At 43.8% G+C, this 16,724-nt stretch overlaps 1 protein-coding gene across 4 annotated transcripts in view; it reads right to left on the reverse strand.

Annotated features, from left to right (window-relative positions):
• Positions 1-4,486: 4,486 nt before the first annotated feature.
• Positions 4,487-16,724, reverse strand: part of LOC148398581 (membrane-spanning 4-domains subfamily A member 12-like) — an 80,855-nt gene continuing 68,617 nt past the window's right edge. Inside the window, exons 7-8 of one of the 4 annotated variants that reach the window (XR_015857810.1) lie at positions 6,477-6,688; positions 4,487-6,391 (exon numbers count right to left, since the gene is read on the reverse strand). Coding sequence is in view for 3 of the 4 variants with exons in the window: in XM_088372339.1 (XP_088228465.1) it covers positions 10,428-10,540; positions 10,628-10,676 (162 nt within the window). In the remaining variant the exon portion in view is untranslated. Of the gene's footprint in view, positions 6,392-6,476; positions 6,689-9,137; positions 10,541-10,627; positions 10,677-16,724 lie in introns of those variants that run through there. The other 3 variants (XM_088372339.1, XM_088372338.1, XM_088372337.1) reach the window with 3 other exon arrangements.

Raw genomic sequence — 16,724 nt, forward strand, 5'->3', positions numbered from 1 at the left:
CTCGCTGACAGCATCTTTCTCCAGGCTGTTAGGGCCCTGAACTCGCTACCCCCTTCTGCGTAGCGTGCGGCACTGTTGCGCTATTTTCTGGAATGTAAGCTGTACGCGCACTTGCTCCTTTTTTTTGCTCCTCTTATTTATTTATTTATTTGTTGTTATTTATTCATTATTTATTCAGCACGCTTTTGTTATACTTGTTTACTTGTTTGTCTGTTGTGGGCCATGTCTTGTCACCGTGGGATAGGGGGGAACGAAATTTCGGTTTCTTTGTGTGTCTTTGGCATGTGGAGAAATTGACAATAAAGCTGACTTTGACTTTGACTTATTCACAGGATCAATATTGTTCTCTATATCAAATCCCTTATGATCAGTGTAATCAAATGTTTTCAAATCAAGTTCTTCATTTTCAGCTATCAGTGCTTGTTTGTTAAACAGACCAATTGGAAAGGATAGGCATTTGTCAGTACTGTTCATGATAGGTTGATAAGTTCACCAGGTTTTTTACCTTCCATGATATAAAAGTATCACAACTTGAGGTTCTCCGTAATGATGTACAGGTTACTGATCTCCTTTATACCGCTTAAGTTGCTCTATGGCACTAATGCAGACGCCATGAGAACTCTCTGCTGCTCCAACAGGTTTGATGAATACCTTACAACCTGCAGTCCAAGTGGACTGTATTTTACCGTTTTTCTTAAGAGCTCTTGCTTTTTTAGCTATTTCACCATTTTTCTTGGTGAGGTGTTCATTCATGTATACGTTCGTGCCTTTTAATTTCCTACCTTGTTTGAGTAGATTTATCTTACTTTTCCTATTTGTAAAACGGACAATTATAGGTGGTATCTTGCTATCTAGACTCCTCGTTGGCAGAGTGTGGCATGCCTCAATATTAATAGTGTCAATGACGATGGCTTTGCTGCGGAGGAAAGATTTTACCTGCTCTCGGTTGTCTCCTCATGTTCAGGATAGTCCTCTGAAGCAAGGCCTTTCACAGCCTGCTGGTAACTTTGTTGTTTAATCTTTAAACCTGGGATGAAAACATCGCTCATTCTGGAATACTGCTCCAAGTTGTCTAATCTATTTTCCAGGGTGGCTATTTTCTTATTTTGTTCAGTATTTAATTGTTTGAGCTGCTTCACCTCTCCCATCAGCTCTGTAATAATGGCCTGTTGCTTCATTATGGTTTCAAGAGTTGAAGACATCACTTCCATTGATAGCTTCAGTTCCTCCATGTCCTTCTGGAGCAATTTCATGGCCATCCTGACTATCAACCTATACCTGATGGTAACTTTCTTCCTGGGGCTGGAGAGGCTATCCCACTCAACCCGGTGTCAGATGACCTCCTAGGGCGTCTGGTGGTGCCAACTCACTGGAGCTAGTGGTGGCTATCCTCCTGAGCCTGGTGATGGTAGTCTGCTGAGCCTGGTGGTGGTTGTCCTCTTGGGGTTGGTGGTACTAGCTTACTGAGCCTGATGTTAGCTCTCTTCCAGGGGCTGGTTGTGCTAGCACACTGGGCCAGATGGTAGCTCTCCTCCTGGGGCTGATGGTGTTAGCCTCCCGGAGGTCCGGTGGAGACCGCAGGTCCGGCGTTACTGGCACGCAGTCACCAACGGTCACAGGTCCAGCGTTGCTGGGACGAAGTGCAGCACCGACCGCGGGTCCAGCGTGAAATAGTGAAACATCAGAGAAATATACAAGACATTTTTTGGAAGGCTTTGCTCTTTTATGATTTATGATCCTTAATTGTTTTATGAACCATTGCTCTTTTATGTTTTTTTTTGTTTTATGACTCATTGACCTCCCTTAGACTATTGATTTATGATTCAATAATCTTTAATTGTTTGATGACTCATTCATCTTTTATGGGATTAATGTTTTATGATTGGGCGGCACGGTGAGACACCGGCTAGCATGTCTGCCTCACAGTAAGGAGGGTGCGGGTTCGATTCCACCTCTGGCCCTCCCTGTGTGGAGTTTGCATGTTCTCCCCGTGCCCGCGTGGGTTGTCTCTGGGCACTCCGGTTTCCTCCCACATCCCCCAAAACATGCATGGAAGGCTGATTGATAGGTGTGAGTGCGAGTGCGGATGGTTGTTCGTCTCTGTGTGCCCTGTGATTGGCTGGCAACCGGTTCAGGGTGTCCCCTGTCTACTGCCCGATGACTGCTGGGACAGGCTCCAGGATGCCCGCGACCCCCGTGGGGACAAGCGGTACAGAAAATGGATGGATGTTTTATGATTTTTGCGCCCCAGGAAGTGGTACTCTGGTGTTGGAGAACATATCTGGCCATGTCTGGGTATATGTTATGTACCTGTCCAAGGGTGAGGTGTTAATGATTTAGAATGAAATTGAAATTGTCAATGGAAAAAAATTTAAAAGTTTATTTAATTATTAGTTTTTGTATGTCATGACTTCTCTAGTTAGTTAGAAGCTGTAGTCTGAAGGTATGAAGTCTGTGGCAGGCAAAGTTGAAAGTAGGGGGTGTCTTGAGGGTGTGTAAGGGTGGGGATGCCCTTCCAGGCATAGGATAGCTGTGGGGGATCTCAGTTGAGATATGCCCAAGCAGATTTCTTTGAGGGAAGATTTCAATCAAATGGCATTTGAAAAGACACAGCGTTTTTCTTTCATCTAAATACATTAAAAAAAAGACAATATATTATCAAGACGTGTCATCTCCAGGGGAGCAGTGGGTGGTAAAGTGGTCTTGTCTCCAGGGACCCTTGGGTGGTCCCATTGAAAAAGGTTCTTACCAACATGTGTCATCTCCAGGGGAGTTGGGTGGTAAAGAGAGACGTGTCATCTCCAGGGATAGCCGATTGGTGCAGACATGTCTCTCTTGTAGCGAGAACTGGGCATATTCATTTCATCTAGGTTATCGCTGTGGATAAAATATTATAGATGTTTTAAAAATATATACCATAATAAGGTAATAACACTTCACACAGAAGGGAGTGGCTTTGGAAGGAAGGGGGAGGGTTGGCTCCGTATATATGCTCTGTGAAGCAGTCTGTCTGCGTGTGGGTTCAAGAGAGATTTGAAGCTAAACTGCAAACCTATCCTGATAATCGAACCATGACTGCGGAGACAGCTGTTAACAGACATCTGTACAGTGTGGTTTGGAAATTCGACTGTACGCGATCAGAAATGTCTGAGAAGAATTGTCCACCTTGCTCGTAAAGATCAATGGATTTGACCTGCTAGATCCTAAAATCATTTACAGGTCCAGTCTTGTGTCCCGTGCCTCAGATAAAATAAATGACCATACTCACCCTGCTTCTGCTTTTTTTGTTCTACTACCGTCCGGCTGGCAGTATGGTGCAATAAAATGCTCTTCCTCTAGGCATGCAAACGTTTTTTTCCCCTAGTGCTGTGCGCAGCCTGAACATACAAAAGCTGCACAATTATTATTATTATTTTAATCCATCCATCCATTTTCTGTACCGCTATGTCCTCACGGGGGTCACGGATGTGCTGGGGCCTATCCCAGCGGTCATCGGGCAGTAGGCGGGGGACACCCTGAACCGGTTGCCAGCCAATCGCTGGGCACACAGAGATGAACAACCATCCACACTCGCACCCACACCTAGGGGCAATTTGGAGTGCCCAGTCGGCCTGTCAAGCATGTTTTTGGGATGTGGGAGGAAACCGGAGTACCCGGAGGAAACCCACGTGGGCTCAGGGAGAACATGCAAACTCCACACAGGGAGGGTCGAAGGTGGAATCGAACCGCACCCTCCTAACTGACGTGCTATCCATTGCACCACCGAGCCACCTATTATTTTAATTAATTTATTTATAAAATAAATAAAAATATTATTTTAATTAATTGATATATTTATTTCATGATGCTCCTAAAGGCGCCAGTGGCGGGCACCTTGCACTCTACTAGTATGCATTTTTTATATGTACTGTACTTTTCTTATGTGACCGTCAGTCTATCCATGGGGGCAAAAGTCCTTTTTTCAATTCTATCTTTTGTATCTGTTTATTGATTGCCTATTTATCTGCTTATTGGTTGTCCATTTTTCTCTTAAGTGTTTTTTTGAGCTCTCGCGTAAGTGTTTTTTGAGCTCTCGCAAACTCTTTTCCAATGTGGTTTTCCACAAATGCCAAATAAACTGACTCTGACTCTGTCGAGTCAAGTCAACTTTATATAGCCCTTAATTACAGACAAGTCTCAAATGGCATCACATGGGCAAACGTTTCTCAACATCCCCTGATCTTAACTACCAGGAGGCAAGGAAAAACTCACAATACCCCAACTGGGCGAAAATGAGAAACCTTGAAAAGAGACCACAGATTGGAGGATCACCCTTCCAGGATGACCAGGCTGCAATGGATGCATAGATGGCAACATTGAACACATATTGTAAAACAATCCACAGAAAAAGTGGATGTCCATATTCAAAGTGAAGAGCTGCAGGAAGGTGCCTGTTAGAGTGGTGCTCACTCCAACTTATTTTGCAAGAACCACACGGGAGACAGTATGCCTTTTGAACACTTGCAAGTGGAGAGCTCGTTCGTAACTGTGCATACAGCGATAATCGAACAAAGTCTGACTCAGGCCTCTTGCAAGAGCATTTTATTGAGAGAAACAGGGTGGGGGTGAGAGTGGACTGGATGCGGTTGAAACCCCTGGCCTCTGGTCAAATCATAGCGGGGGTGTTTTACGATGTTGTGTAAACAGATCAACTTTGATTGCTTCCTCTGCAGCTGGTCAATCAGTTCAAAGGATCTTAGCACTTTGTTCTACTACTTTGTTAAGACAGGATATGTTTGGTTAATTATTACAGGTTACATTCCAACATAAGCATAGGATCAAACTAATCTATCAACCCTAACAGTGCCCTCAATTTTACAATTGACTCTTTGAGGGTGGTAATCCGCCTCAGATCCCTCATCCCAATTGGTCGACAAGAAATCCAGACAGCCATTTTCAGTTTGGGTGTCACCTAGCCCCCTCCCCAGCTGGGAATGTAGCAGCCCTGTACCACCTGCCATAGGCTAAAACATGCAAAGCACAGAAGGGTGCATACAGTCCTAAACGTTGTATAGGGGTAGGGGTATGTGCATGCACACACACACGCGCACACACATACACACGTTCACACATACACACACGCGCACACACAAATTTACAAACAGTAGGGAATACAGTACTGACTTGAGAAACTTGAAATAATGCATGCATACCTTCATATTTGACGGCCAGGCTGACATGGTTTTCTACATGGTACTTGACCTTGTAAAAATTGGAAATTACAGTTTTACAAAAAGTACAGTGAAACCCTGTGCACGCCCCTAAAGACTGAAGACTCTTCATCGTATTGTCTGATTGTCTGATGCATCTGTGCAGGTCAAACACACACACAAGCACAGAATTTTAATAATAAAGTAATAAAAATAATAAAGTAACTAGAATTTATCACAATATACATACTGAACACATTTTAATTTGATTTTTTTTGTGCTAGACGCGATGCACAGGGAAAGTCTACCATATTAGCTAATACTAGTGTGTTTACAGCCAGTTTTACCGCACATTGCACGATAAACATGTAAAAAACAACTTCATGCTTATGTCAACCTACTGACATGTGTAGGAACACATTTGAAGCACTGAATTATATTTATGCAATGTTGGGTTACAGTAGGGGTGTCAAACTCATTTTTTTCGCGGGCCGCATTGTAGTCATAGCTTCTTTCGGAGGGCCATTATGATTGTCAACCCAAATAAATGTATGAGCACCTCATATATACAGTGAAAGCGACAAAACAAACTGACAAATAACTCGTTTTCAAATCAGACGAGTAAAAGCTGGTCAAATATTAAAAAAAAAAGATTATTAAAAGTGAAGACAATTTGCAATTCCAGTAATGACACGAATTTAATGCACAATTTGTCTTCGCGGGCCACATAAAATGATGTGGCGGGCCGTATCTGGCCCCCGGGCCTTGAGTTTGACACCTGTGGGTTACAGCCATTAAGTTGAAGTCAGTAAGCAGCCTGTTTCTGGGGCAGCTTCACCCTCGTGGTTCTGCAGCAAGCTGTACTTGTTGAAATTCACATGCTGCATGCTCTGAAGGCCATTTCTTTACTTGTTTTTTAAATGCTTTATTTATATACAATGAAACAAAAAGTACCAAATTAAAAATATTGAAATGAACAGTAATACATGTTATACAATGTAAGAACATCAATTACAAATATATACTTGTGTTATATCGCTTACTAATTGACATATTTCTTAATTATGAAGAAAAGAAAAAAACAAAATTAGTACATTTGGATTGTGTACAATAAGTATGAACAGTGAGTCTGTAAATTCCTGATTAATCGGTACTGGTCAGGCGAATGTTCTGGAGGTAGATGAAGCAGCTTCGGTGAAAAACTGCAAACAGATAAACAGAGGGTACTATGACCTGTCCAGCAGACAGTGTTGTTTCTTATTTAATAACATGATGATAATGATTTACCATGCCTCTAGCTTGTTGGCAAGCTTGGAAAACACATCATTAAGAAATTTGTGAAATCATGTGGACCTCAGAGACAATCATGGCCATGACATGTAACAACAACATCGCCTCGTAGGGACATAAGGACATTTTGTAGTTTTGGTCATATTTTGTGTGTCTTCTTTGAATCTTAACACAAACAACACACATTAAGATTCTTCTTCACCACTCATCTAGAAAGTGAGAAAAAATATCACATGTTATGTATCTCTCAAAAGCAAAATAAAACAGAACCTCTTGAATATTGCATGTCTAGCACATTTTTGGGCTATCACATCTCCTCTCCGCCCCTCGACGTCTTTTCTGCGTTTCCTCGTGTGTCAGTGTCAGCTGTCATGGTTTCCTTTTGTGTCTCCGTCCCGTCTCTGTGCACTCACCCCTTCTCGCCTGTGTCTACCAGTAATCAGTGTAATCACTGTCACCTGCCACTCGTTACCTGTCTTGTATGTCGAGTTACATGGTGGATAGGATGGTAAAAGATGGTGCGTGAGTGTGTATTGGATTTGGCCCAGACGAATTGGCTAAGATGAAATTCCAAATTTCAAAACTTGGCATGGAAGACCTGAAGAAGGGGGCCTGAGTAGGGGTTACTTATAAGTTACTTCTTCAAAATTAACTATTGTTAATTGGTAAAGGGGAATTTGTTGGTTGAACCAGTAAACCTCCATTTCCGTTCCAAATTTCACCAGAAGATGGTGCAGAAGTCAGATTAACCTAACATAGTAAATTAATAGTTTAAAAAATCATTGATTAGATGAAGACTTGTTCTGAGGCACAGCAACACACAATTTTGGATTATGTTATATTATTTTGTTTTGCTATAATATACTTTGAAACTGCTTGAATATTTTAATTTGCTAACTAGGGAAGCCCATGCTCATTGTTAGGTAATGAGAATGAGACATGTTAATCACAGTTAGAGTAAGCTGCAATATATTTTATTTTATTCTGCTTTGTAATACTGTATAGTTAGTAGCAACTTGAACAGCATCATAGCACTGATGTTTCATTTACACATGAATGTATTAAGCGTTGAGTAAGGACAAGGGGCTGACAGTGGTACCGTGGGTGGAAGACTGCAATCCCACGGTTGAGCTTGACCTAGAGGTCACCAGCTTGTCAAAATACATTTTGAAGATGCTTGAGTGTTTTAACTTGCTAACTAAGAGAATGCACGATCATAGTTATGATTATGTGTTAAATTGACTATTGTGAAAGTATGTGTTATTATTGTCACGATGTTTGATCAGTATCAAACATGTATGTAATATTGATGTTCCATTTACACATGAATGTATGAATGTGAGGGAAGACAAGGAGGCTGTGATTGCCTCTCGACAGGCTTACCTGTATGTCAATCAAGCGATGGGATAAAAATTATACAGTTTTGCTTCTTACTTGGTCCAGCAACCCCACTCATTTTTGATGGTCATAAACTTTCTTTAGTTTAAAAGAAAAAAGCGAGTGTGTGCGTTGACGCGTAATGCGTTGATTAGCTTGTTAGCTTTCTTATGCGCAGGCAAACTTGCTGCGGTGAGGGGGTGCGGTTCACTGTGATTGCCTCCCGACAAGGCTTACCTGTACGTATGTCAATCAAGCGATGGTATGAAAGTGATACAGTTTGGCTTCTTACTTGGTCCAGCAACCCCACTCATTTTTGATGGTCATAAACTTTCTGTAGTTTGAAGGAAAAAAGTGAGTGTGTGCGTTGCTGCAGTAAGGGGGTGACGGTTCACTGTCACTGCCTCCCGACAGGCTTACCAGCTTATATGCCAGTCAAGTGATGTAATGGATTCTAGCCAACAGAATTTTTCCACAGCTCTTCCAACCATGGGGAAGTGTCTGTTCCTGCTGCTAGGAGATCATCTCGCGGTGCACCCTCAAGACTGCAACTCCCTCTCATTTATGTATTACACGCTCAGCAATTCAGCATTCCACAATGTTTATGTATTTCGGTATTAGCGTTTGACAACAGTGTTGAAGAGTTTTGTAACTACATTTGCACACATCAGCAGCATAGATACCAGCCTGTATTTTCAGACATAATACAAGAGATTTCTGTTCCACTATTTGACACCAGCCACTGGTAGCGTGTAGCTCCTGCTTATTTGAAGGTGTTCAAATATAAACAGTCCTCTAAGACCAAGGTTATTTTGTCTGAGTCTGAATATATTTTATATGTATCCCCAGTTTGGCTTTTGATGTAACAAATTCACATACATTTTAACTCACCATTGACATACTCAGTAGTGTTACGAAAACAATGTTTTCAATATAGATTTCGACTCTTTTTTTGCTTTTGCATCTGTGAGCTTATTTAAGATCAGGGGGTGTTTGAGAATATCTTTCGTTCTTCACCTAAATGTTGAACAGAGGCTGTGATTTACCGAAGTCAAATTCGGTAAATTTGGCACGCTCAAACATGGCGAATAAAAAACTCTTGAATCTTGAGGTGGAAACTTGTTGACTGTACTTTCTTTGAGCCATGACTCAGGGATGTCAAACTCCAGTTCTCAGGGGCCGCATTCCTACTTGTTTTCCAAGTTTCCCTCATTAAACACACCTGATTCAAATGATCAGTTCATCCTCACATTCTGCAGGAGCCTGATAATTGAATCAGGTGTGTTTAACGAGGAAAACTTGGAAAACATGTCGGAATGCGGTCCCCGAGGACTGGAGTTTGACACCTGTGATCCACGTTGATCCACATTTTTTATATTGAAGTGACGTTGAGAAGTTTGTATAATGTCTAAAGATAATCTTGTATTTTTCAAAGTTGGTATTTAACTCCTGATAAAATTGATCTTCCAAGTCGTATCCACATTTGTCTCAATTTGTGTATTTCTCCAGGGCATCCATCGTTTTGATCAGCACTGGTTTGGTGTTTTCTGGGGACGATCTCTTCAGCTTTATTTAAATTTTACAATTATTAAATTATTGATTAATTTTAAATTACTAAAGTATTATCAATTATTAAATATTCTTATATCCACCATTTCCAGAAAAGATTTGCGATATACTGTGTATGTCGCCACAGCCTTCTGGCATATAAATCTTCCTGTTTGACTGTTCCTCGTGGAAGCACGGGCTGGATCTTAAGCTGCAGTTGTCATGGATCGGAATGGAGCAGGGCGACCAAACGCAGCTTGGACCAGGGTTTATTGAAGGGAAAAGGTAGTTGGAAGGGAGGATAAGGTGAACAACCCAACAGAACCGGCAAACTAACATAACTTAACGGTCTAACAAATATCAACGGGACTGACCGACAGGGCTGGCAAACAAAAACAGAACTGACAGATACGTGAGACAAGAAATAATCCGATAGGGAGTGAGGGGCAGACAGGATTTAAATACACGACAGGTGACGAGAGGCAGGTGAGGGTGATTACACTGATCGTGAGGTGACACAGGAGGGGAGGGGTGACGCAAACAGAAATCATGGCAACATGCACATAATAAAACAACCGAGGACGAGACGTGACAGCAGTAGGTGACTAGGGATCAATGGTTCGAAGTCATTAAGGTCATTGGAAACGGTTGTCAAAGGACGGCGGTTTATGATAGATTCAACCTCACACATCACTGTCACTAGACCTTCATCATCCAAGGACTGCTGGTGTGTAGTGGAGGGTAAAATCCAGGGTGTGCACCAGCTGGAGGGTTGAACGTCCACTTGACATCTTTCTGGATGAGACTATACTCAATTAGATCCATGTTTCAACATTTCAGGGCGTCCCGTAGCTCCTTTTCAGCAGAAATCAAATTAGTTCCATTGTCTGACATTAATTCTTTTACTTGGCCTCTTCTGGCATAAAGTGCCTAAACGCATTCACACAGATGTTTGTATCCATTGAGTGTGCAACTTCTGGGCAAGTAAATAGCATTTCGCCACGCCACACCCTCTTCTCATCTCTATTGGTCCAAAGAAATCCACTCCAACATGTGAGAATGGAGGAAGGTCAGGAGTAAGACTATCAGTTGGCAGATCGGCCATCTTTTGTTCGCCTGCATGACCATAGCTCCGCCTGCAGAGGACACAATTGTTCACAATTTCCCTTGCATGAGAATTTACACAAAGAATCCTTCCTCACAACGTGTTCAGCCCATCTGACCTGTGCTTTGTGTAGGGTGTAGACACTGGGCATGCTTTATCGTCAATTTCTTCACATGTCGAGACACACAAAGAGATTTAAATTACGTTTCCCACTATCCCACGGTGACAAGACATATTACACAATATACATACGAGTAAACAGCACAAAAAGTAAAAACAAGAAGGCACAAACAATGAATAAATAAGGTTGATGAATAATAAATAAATAAATAAATAAATAAATAAATAAATAAATAAATAAATAAATAAGAGGAGCAAAAATGGAGCAAGTGTGCATACAGCAGACAGTCAGAATATAGTGCAAAAGTACTGGACGTTATGCAGCCGAGGGTGGAGGAGGGAGGGGGGGGGAGAGTTCAGGATCCTAATAGCCTGGAGTATGAAGCTGTTGGTGAGTCTGGTGGAGGGCAGAAGATCAAACAAAGAGTGAGCGGGGTGACTCACATCACACACAATCGTGGTCGCCTTGCGGGTGAGATGGGAGGTGTAAATGTCCTTCAGGGAGGGGAGTGAAGCGCCAATAATACTATACGCTGCAGGGCCTTCATGTTGTATTCAGTACAGCTACCACCCCACACAGCGATACAACTGGAGAGGACGCTCTCAATGGTGCCACGGTAGAATGTGGTCATGATGGCCGGAGGAGCACTTGCTCGCCTGAGTTTCCGCAGGAAGTACAGGCGGCGCTGAGCTTCCTTCGCCAGTGATGCAGTTTTGTTGGTCCAGGAGAGGTCCTCACTGATGTGCACCCCCAGGATCTCCGTGTCGGGGATTTTGTCCTGCCATTTCCGATTCATCTCCGTTGTCCCGTACCTTCACCATCATGCCATCATAGAACAGGAGGACAAGCATGATGAACTTGCTGGGGCAGCCAAACTTCTCCATGATCTTCCATAAGCCGTCCCTGCTGACCGTGACGAAAGCCTTTGTCAAGTCGACAAACGTCATGTAGGGGCTGCAGTGTTGCTCTTGGCAATTCTCTTGGAGTTGCCGCATGGTCCCAAGACCGAAGCCACACTGGCCTCCTGGGAAGTGTCCTTGTTCTAGGTGTTGCAGGAGACGGTTGAGCAGTACTCGAGCTAAGAGCTTCCCGGCTACGGACAGGAGGGAGATGCCTCTGTGGTTGTCGCAAGACTGGCGATTGCCCTTCCCCTTGTAGATGTGGATGACACTGGCATCCTTGAACTGGACCGGAAGAGCAGAGTCAATGTCTGTATCATAGCAGGGCCTCCCGCCTTGTACACTTCAGCAGGGATAACATGCGCGCTTGCTGCTTTGTCACAGGAGAGTTGCTTAACAGCCTTTCTGACTTCTTCTTCAGTGGGGAGGTTGTCCAGTTCAGGTTTGTGTTGTACTTGAGGCAGGTAGTCGGTGGCTTAGTCGTTGACTCAGGCTGGGCGGTTGAGGACGCTGTTGAAGTGTTCAGCCCATCTCTCCTGTATCTGCTTCTCCTCAATCAGAAGCTGGGTCCCATCTGCATTGAGGAGGGGTGAGGATCCATAGGACCGAGGTCTGTACACAGCCTTCAGCACGTTGTAAAAAGTAGTGGCTGTCAACAAAGCCCCGGATTTTATTTGCCTTGTTGCTGAACCAGTTGTCCTGCATCTCGCTTAGCTTCTTGCGGATGTCCCTTTTTCCATTAGTGAAGGCATCCTTCTTGGGTCATGAACATGGGTCATGAGGATGGGTCATGAGGATGCACTCGAAGGAGTTGTTGTTTCTCTCTGAGTATCACCTGTATCCTTTCCTCATTTTCGTCAAACCAGTCTTGGTTACGCCGGGTAGCTTGTCCATTGTGTTCAGAGGCATTTGACTATATGACGTCTCTGAGGGTTGGCCACTGCTCCTCTATGCTGGCCCCATCATTGTGCATCGTATCAGTCAGTTTACTCTCGAACTTTGCTGCTCTTCAACTTGGAGACGTTCAGTCTCTTTGCAGTCTTTTGGTCTTGGGGTCTTCTCACAAGCAAGATACGGAGTTTGAGTTTAAACACGAGTCCATGATCAGTCCAGCAGTCAGCACCACACATAGCCTTGGTCACGCTGACGTCCTTCCTGCCTATCCCTCTTTCTGGTGATGACGTAATCTATGAGATGCCAATGCTTATGGTTATGGTGCATCCATGACGTCTTGTTGCTGCTCAGTAGGCGGAATATGGTTAGTAATGACAAAGTAATTTGCAGCGCATGACTTGAGCAGCAGTAAACCGTTGCTGTTGCATTTACCGATGCCATGCTTCCCAATGATTCCTTTCCAGGTCTGATGGTCCGCCCTGAGGAAGTCTTGTGAGCTGGCAAACAAAATGGATTTGAAGGCAAATCCCACACCTGCTTCACACCGTTCGGTGCTATTTAAGCCACTCCAGAAGAAGGTATAACCAGAAGGTATAACCGCTGTTAGGGTTGATAGAAAAACACCCCCTGCTCTGATTTGACCAGAGGCCGGGGGTTTACCAAACCTGTCCACTCTCACCCCCACCCTGCTTTTTCTCAATAAATACTCTCTTGCAACAGACGAAAGTCAGACATTGTTTGAACATCCTGTATGCACAGTGACAAACGTTTTCTCCACTCATAAGTGCTAAAAGGGCATACTGTCTCCCGTGTGGTTCTTGCAAATAAGTTAGAGTGAGCACCACTCTAACATTTACGTGCCGTGACCTGGATCTCAACATACCCACTGCTGACCGACGGAGGACGATGTGCTGCAAACTGTTGACAGTTTGTCCATTAGCAGGACCTGGTAAAGAAGGACCTGGGAAGAAAATTCTTCGCTGGGCCAGCATCTTAGGTCTGCCTTCGTCTGACTACAGTGGATTGACGGGATCCGGCAGTGCGACGAACCAGGGGATGAGTAAGTAAAAGCCCTAAAGTTGTGTAATATGAAACGCGCAAAAAGTAAAAGTGCATGAGATACGGCTTTGGTTTGTCCCATCTATGAGATACGGCTTTGGTTTGTCCGAGCTAAGAGATACGGCTTTGGTTTTTCCGAGCCAAGAAACAGCTTGGGTTCAAGACCCAGTGGAAGGAACGGACTAAGAAAAACAGAGCTTCTTTTTCCTAATCGAAGAAGGGCGTATATTCTTTTTTGTCTGTTTTCCAAGCTGTTTGGGAGGGTTTTACACCCATCCTGAATAGGCCTGAAAGAAACAAAAAGTGCTAGAGTTTGTGTGACTGGTAGAATAAATTGACTATAAAGCAGTATTAGCAAAAACCCACGGCAATAACGAAATTTGCTAGACTGTGGTAGTTTCGATTTGCACCGCAAAACAGAAACAATTTGGAAAAATAAAAAAGGGAGGAAAAGAAAGAAATTTGTTTGTGAGCAGAAACTGGTCCACACTAGTGCACATGAGTGTCTCGCCCTGGTGAGATTGGATGAAGCAAAATTGAGCATTTAAGAGATGCTAAATTTAAGAGAAATAATTGATTGGTTGTGATATAAAATTATACAAACTTCTATATGTGAGTTAAATCCGAGAGATTGAGTTGGTTAAATTTAAAAACTTTTTTAAAGCATGTCCTGCTTGTGGGAAGCATAATCCACACGGAAACCTAAAAGAAGCTCTATATGAGAATCACTCCCACTTCAGAAGGGTTAACACCTTTGGAAAACAAACTGAAAGATGTGTCAAATGCAAATTTACTGCCGCTTGATCTTTCGGCCCGACAGGTCAACAACCCCATCAAGCTAGGAGACTGGGTTGACATAAAGGTCGTCAAAAGGAAAAACTGGGCAAGCCACGGTGTGAGGGACCACTCCAAGTCTTGTTGACTACCCCCACTTTTCAAGATTCAAAAATTTTTATTCGCCATGTTTGAGCCTGCCAAACAAGGAATTTGACTTCGGTACATCACAGCCTCTGTTCAACATTTAGGTGACTAACAACACTGCACTGAACGTTGCTGGAAGGCCCAGCTGGATTCACCTCAGCCACTGCAAGTTACAGGGAGTGCTGGAACCTTGTTTTCGGAGTGGTGGGGAAGTTCTGACTACAAAGGGGCTCCATCGTTTAGGGTGGTGTGTCTCAATGTTAGTGAAGAATTCAGCAATCCCCACTCTGACAGGCAATGGGATGTACCGGTGTCTCTGCCAACCTAGTAGCAAGGGGGACGCCACATGCCAGGTGGATCCTCTGCTGCGTTGTGGTTGTAGCGTGCTATGGTCTATTGACTCATCTGAATAGACCCATTGACAAAGTCAACCGAAGGAGAAGATGGTCACATGAAGAAAGCCATGAGGACTGGTCATGGGACCCCAGAAAATCCATACAAAACCAACACTTGGTACCAGTGCGTGAAGTTCACTGTGGGATCCTACACAGGTGAGGTACTATGTGTGTTCCAAACTCCCCCCTTCCTCCACGCAAGTTCACCTGGAGGCCAATGTGATGGACATTAGTGAAGCGAAATGTATGGTCTCTATGGGAGGAGTTGGATGTCAACACCGTGCTGTCACAGTCAGTGACGCTACCCCTACCGCCCTGGACTCAGAAATAAACCTGTGATCGAACTCTTTTGGATTAATCTCAATGTGACTGTTGAAGGACGAAAGATGCCACAAGTGGCCCACTATACAAAAAGGCCACCTGGAATGAACTACCCATGTTACATCCGAGGAAATGACACTATTCTATGACGTTCATTTGCTATTTCCTTGGATTGGAGTTGGAAAACAATCACTCTTCATAGAGACACTGAACTATTGTTTTCAAGCTTTTGTGAAACTCTCGCTGATGGACAAAACAGAGAGATTCAGGCTATTGGGCTAATGGTCTTGCAAAACAGGATGGTTCTGGGCTTGATGACTGCAGCACAAGGTGGCGTATGCCACATTATTGGGACTTCCTGTTGCACATATACATTCCAGGAGATAATGACACTCACATCAACGACACCATGAACTCACTGAAGAATTTACAGCTGGCCAAATCGGACGACAAGGTCCCACAATGGGATTACTTTTCATGGCTAATCTCTAGCGCCTGGTGGCAACTGCTGTTGAAACTTGTGACTCCTATGCTTGCTGTGCTGGTATTGTTGTGCTTATTTACGACCTGTGTTATCTCATATTTGAAATCTGCTGTGGCAAGGATTTTGTCTTCTACCGTAGCTCAGGTGCAAATACAACATCTCAGACATGTCGAATGTGATGACTTAAATGCGCTGCGGAAGGAAGATTGCGATGATGTTGTTTAGCTGAAAATGTTTTACAGGAACTTGATGATTTGACCATCGAAAATGCCTTGCAAGTGATGGATACAATGATGTACTGTTTCTGTGTTTTTTATTTTGTGTTTTTCTATCTTCCTTATATTTTCTTGTTTATGTTTGTTGATCGGGGTGACATAATCATATGATAAAACAGGAGGGATTTGTTAGGGTTGATAGATTATTTTGATCGTATGATTATGTTGGAATGTAGACTATAATGATGACCTAACTGACATGGCGGCGCACGCAGTTGCGCTCAGTGCTCTCCCGATCTACGCATTGTTTGTTTTTTGTTAGTGTTTGTACTCACTGTTTGTCGATCATACACCACCTACAACCGGCAGGATCTCCTCAGGATAGGGGTTTGCTGCGAGTTGAGTGTCACAGCTGAATTTCTCCGCTCTCAAAACATACCGGAGGATATCATCAGGCGCCCGGGCTCCCCTTGGATCACCATCCCCGCTGAGAGGAAGCGAAGGCGGCGCAGAGAGAGGAGGCAAAACCGAGGCTGCAGGGCCGGCGCGCTAACCAGGCTACGGAAGCGGCCATGCAAACCACCGCTCCCTAGCCTGTTTCTCACCAACGCCAGGTAACAAGATGGATGAACTATGGCTACAGATCTCAGCGAACCGGACCGTGACGGACTGCTGCATGCTGCTGATCACGGAAACCTGGCTTTATCCACTCATACCGGACTCTGCTATCGAGCTAGCTGGCTACCACACAGCGTCATGATAGGACTGAGAACTCCGGCAAGAGCAAGGGAGGGGGGCTCTGTATGTACGTCAATAACAACTGGTGTACTAATATAGTCACTGTAGACAGTCACTGCTGCCTGGACTTGGAGTATGTGGCTATTAAATGCAGGCCCTTTTACCTCC

This window comes from Syngnathus floridae, chromosome 4 (genome assembly GCF_059516105.1).
Source record: "Syngnathus floridae isolate MCC-2025c chromosome 4, RoL_Sflo_1.0, whole genome shotgun sequence".
Lineage (NCBI taxonomy): Eukaryota > Metazoa > Chordata > Actinopteri > Syngnathiformes > Syngnathidae > Syngnathus > Syngnathus floridae.